Genomic DNA, 4,672 nt, shown 5'->3' with positions numbered 1-4,672 from the left:
GAAACAATAGGGAGACATGAGAACAGTCTTCCAATATTTAAGGTGCTACCACAAAGAAGAGGGGGTCAACCTATTCTCCAAAGCCTCTAAAGGCACAACAAGAAGCAATGGATGGAAACTAATCAAGGAAAGAACCAGCCTAAAACTAAGGAGGAATTTCCCAACAGTGAGAACAATTAATCAGTGGAACGACTTGCCTCAGGAAGATGTGGGTGCTCCATCATTGGATGCTTTTCAAAAGAAACTGGATACCATGTTTCCCCGAAAACAAGACCCTGTCTTATATTTTTTTGAACCTTGAAATAAGTGCCTGGCCTTATTGCCATGCCCTCAAAAGCCCGATTGGGCTTATTGTCAGGGGATGTCATATTTTGAGGGAAACAAGGTAGCCATTTGTCTAAAATGCTATAGGGCCATGATGACAAACCTATGTCATGAGTGCCGGAAGTGGCATGCAGAGCCATCTCTCCGGGCATGCCAGCTGTTGTCCGTTTCTCTACCACAGTGTTTCTCAACCTTGGTAGTTTGAAGATGGGTGGACTTCAACTCCCAGAATCCCCCAGGCTGGGGGATTCTGGGAGTTGAAGTCCACCCATCTTCAAACTACCAAGGTTGAGAAACACTGCTACCGGGTTCCGGACAGCTGGTCTTTGCACATGCATGCATGCCAGAAATCAGAAGACCAGGTGACCGGCACACATGTGCATGCTGGAAACCAGAAGTTCAGCTCAGTTTCCAGCACTCCTGCGCATGCACACCAGAGAGCTGCTCTTCCGGTTTCCAGTGCTCCCCCATGCGTGCACGCTCCCGTTTCATCACTCAGTGCCAAAAAGGTTCACCAACACTGGTATAGGGTCTCCTACTTGAGCAATGCATTGGACGAGAAGACCTTCAAGGTCCCTTCAAATTCTATTGTTCTATGATATGAAAAATCAGGTGTGGAAATTACTAGTTAAGTGGATGAATACTACACTTTCTTATCTCTAAGAACATCCAAATGTCTTACCTCTTTGAAAATATTGGTCCAAGGTCTTCAACGTTGGTGAGATTGCTATGTGATGTTGTTGATATTTAGAGCAACCGATGGTGGCCAAAGCAGAACAAGTTTCAGAGAGAGAAATAATGGTTTTTAAGTCCTCTTCAGGTTAATTGTAGTTCAGCAGAAGAATAAAAGTAGATTCTACCCATACTAGGTTTTTCTTGCAACGTCCAAAAATTACCATACATTGGAGTAACGGTGATAGTAAGATGATCTTCTGCAGAACAAATTCTTTCTGTTCTGGGATGGGTAAGCAGATCTTGTTAAAAGTCTCACACGATGAGATATATTTTCTGTCCTGCATAATCAATGTAAGCATCAAGTGATAAGACAATTTGGTTCCTGTTTTTGCAAGATAACCACCAACTGTAGAATAAGGAGACTCCCCATGAGCCTTGGGAACTGTATTACAATTGAATTGGACTCCACATCTGAGATGTTTTATGATGAACTTCTGATTCTAAATCTCTCACCTTCATCCTAAACATGACAGAAATTCCTCTTTGTTTATAGCCTTACTATACTCTGTCTGATGTAGACTAAGAGTTAAATCAAGGGTCTGGATGTATTGGGGCAGAAGGGGAGGTCTTCTAAAAGAGGCTTAGAGCTTGTCACCACACTGCCATGGAGTAGTGCTATCAAATGCTGGCCTATTTGGTATACAAATTAATCTGCATGGCTAAGGATCATATGAACCCTTACTTGGCCAGCTCCGCCTCTTCTTGACACTTTCCTGTTTTACTCCAAGGAACCCTGTGATGCCTGCCAAAACAGCTAGACTCAAGAGATAACATTCCTTTTTAGAGGGGTATAGAAGAAGACTTAAAATCAACCATTTACATTATCTATATATCTATTTAGGAACAAAATATCATCGTTCTGAGTAATGAATTCCGGGGAGTCAGGATTCTGACACTTGGACCAGATTCAAGAAGCTCTTTATTGAGTACATCACATTGGCACTTAGAAAGGTGAAACTAGCTCTAAATAGTTCCCACGCTTAGGGATAGTTAAAAGAATAAGATTTCCCCACCCCCACCCCCACCCCCACCCCCTGTCTCTCTCAGGTTGTACGGGCCAATCAGTTCAGCCATAATTTTCTGTGCAGCTCCAACAGGCATCCATTGACATGAGCTTGGTTCACATGACAGCTGGTAGATGTTATGACTAGAAGCTGAGGCACCACATTCCTGAATTCCCCCACTCCTCCCCCCATAAATAGCAACCAAGAAATGAAGCAGGAGTAAGCATGAGCTAGCATGGCTTCAGCTGAAGTTGTTCTGCAGGTTGACACAAAATCTTCCAGACCCACTAGAGTGGAAAGATTGGAATAATTATCAGAGATAGTCCCAAAGGAAGTGTCCTCTGTTCCAGCTTTATTCCTTTTATGTTCATTAACAGTAGCAAAATGGGGATAAAAAGGAGGACACCAGGTGATCTTTCCTCTGCATCAAGTACTATGTCGGAAACAAGTGTTGTGGCCTGTCAGCAGCCTGTGCAGATTGTAGCCGATTCTGACAATGAGGAGACTGGTGTGGTGCTGCATCAGCAGCCTGTGCAGCTGGCGCTCGAGTTGGACAGTGAGGAGGCTGGAGAAGATGTGGTGCCAGAGGCAGGGATTCAGAACCTCCAGAAGCTCCTTTAAGTGAAGAGGACGAAGAGGAGGAGCCTCTTCTCAATGCCCGGGCCCACAGACTTGCCAAAAGGCAGGAGTGGCTCCTCAGGAGGAGGTCTCCTTGAGAGTAAGGCTTGGGGCTAATTGGCTACTCTCTTAGCCTATTTAAGAAGGAACACCGCTTGCAACAAGCTCTAGAGCACAACTTTAGTTCACTCTCTTTCGTGTCTGCAAAATTGCTTCTGGGCTTTCTGCCAACTCTAGTAAGACTGTGATTACCTTATCTTAGAATTCTGGTAGGCTGTTAAGATAGTTCGTTTACAACCTTTGAATGATAAAGATTACGTTATTTTGAGTAAATAAGCTTTGTATAGAGTTTGTTTGTGCTGTGTTCTTTGGGGTCCATAGCTGGGGCAGAACAACAATTCAGAAGAAGGGGATGAGGGACCCAACACACATAGCTTGAGAATTGCTAAACCATGATTTTTCCTTTCGTCTGAGAAGCTTTGCGCCTTCTGATGAGTCCCTGGATTTGTGCGCTCTGAGCTTAGTGGTTTTCTTAAAGTCATTTCATGACCAAAACTAAATAACATCATCAGTGCCAGCACTGTGTTAGGACTAGCACTGATGATGTTACCTAGTTTGAGTAATAAAACATCTGGAAGAAAACAAGCAAGCTCAGAGAGCACCAAGGACCCTCCACAATATTGGTATAAATTTAGGAGACAGGAATGACTGAATCTACTCTTCTTCTTTTTTTTTTCTTCTTCTAACAGGAGCTTCCACCTAAAAAGATTTTCAGAAGATTACAAAAGCTTAATGATGAATTCCAACCTGGGAGATCTGGATGCTGCAGAGAACTATTATGGATATAAAAATACCAGTGACTCATATGAGTACGAAGAAGAGTTCACCCCTTTTGGTGTAGTTATTTGGAGACCCATTACTTTAATAACCTGCTGTTTTGGACTTGCGGGCAATGGCTGCGTCATCTGGCTACTTCTCTTCCAGATTAAAAGAAACTGTTTCACCCCATTCATCCTTAATCTGGCCGTTGCAGACTTTGGGTTCCTGGCATCTATAGTTATATATTTTATTCAAGAATTTGTTGACTATCCAGGAAGCATTCTCAATACCATCTGGTCCTCTTTCTCCCACATAATGTACATCAATACTCACTTTCTTATGACTGCGATCAGCATCGACCGGTGTGTGGCTGTCCTCTTCCCAATATGGCATCACTGTTCCCGGCCAAAACATTTGTCCCCAGCTGTCTGTGCTTTCCTCTGGATCTTCTCTTTCCTCCTTTTTGTAATTGCAGACATTATGGAATTAACAGAAGTCGTTGTATATCACAGCCTGTTTGCTCACTGTTTCCTTGGGGCAGCTATAATTTGCCTTCCGTTGATCACACTCTCTACTGTGGTCCTTTTCATCAAAGTGTGTCTTAAATTGAATCAGAGGAATCAGGGTCGGCTTTTACTGACAATTTTAATTACTCTTCTCTGTTTTCTCATCCTTACTTTTCCATTTTGTGTCCTTGTAGTGATTTATAGTTTTTCTAATAGTGCCAGATTTGACAATCAACTGGAGAATTGGGGTACGTGGAGCATACTGTTTTCCTGCCTAAACAGCAGTATTAATCCAGTGATCTACTTTCTAGTTGGGAGAAAAAAAGGAGCTCGCTCCAAGGAGAGCATGAAGGTCATTTTGCAAAAGGTCTTCAGAGAAGGTGAAGCTACTGGAGGGAGTTAGAAGAGCCCAACCTCACTTGCAAGACCTCTGTGCTTCTTTCTGAGTAGCAATGAATGACTTGCACTTGAGGCTGTCATCTTATAGGTGGGACCAAATATCTTTCAACTTATTGGCTCTTTCATCTGAATAGACAGATATATAGAGAATTGCATTTTAAGAGATGTCTACATCAGTCCACAACTAATGCTGTGCAGGAAAGGAACTGCACGGTGCTTATAAAATACTCAGCTTATTTTGCTTTCTAGAAATAAGATTTTTACAAA

The 4,672-nt window shown here is 42.7% G+C and overlaps 1 protein-coding gene across 1 annotated transcript; it reads left to right on the top strand.

Moving 5' to 3' along the window:
- Positions 1 to 3,473: 3,473 nt before the first annotated feature.
- On the top strand, positions 3,474 to 4,409 carry LOC139314331 (mas-related G-protein coupled receptor member H-like). The gene has a single exon (XM_070939924.1). It carries the CDS (start codon positions 3,474 to 3,476, stop codon positions 4,407 to 4,409), a length of 936 nt encoding a protein of 311 aa, XP_070796025.1.
- The last annotated feature ends 263 nt before the right edge of the window (positions 4,410 to 4,672 follow it).

Source organism: Pituophis catenifer, unplaced genomic scaffold, assembly GCF_029215685.1.
Source record: "Pituophis catenifer annectens isolate HBS135680 unplaced genomic scaffold, rPitCat1.0.hap2 SCAF_3, whole genome shotgun sequence".
Lineage (NCBI taxonomy): Eukaryota > Metazoa > Chordata > Lepidosauria > Squamata > Colubridae > Pituophis > Pituophis catenifer.
This window is presented reverse-complemented; position numbering and strand designations above follow the sequence as displayed.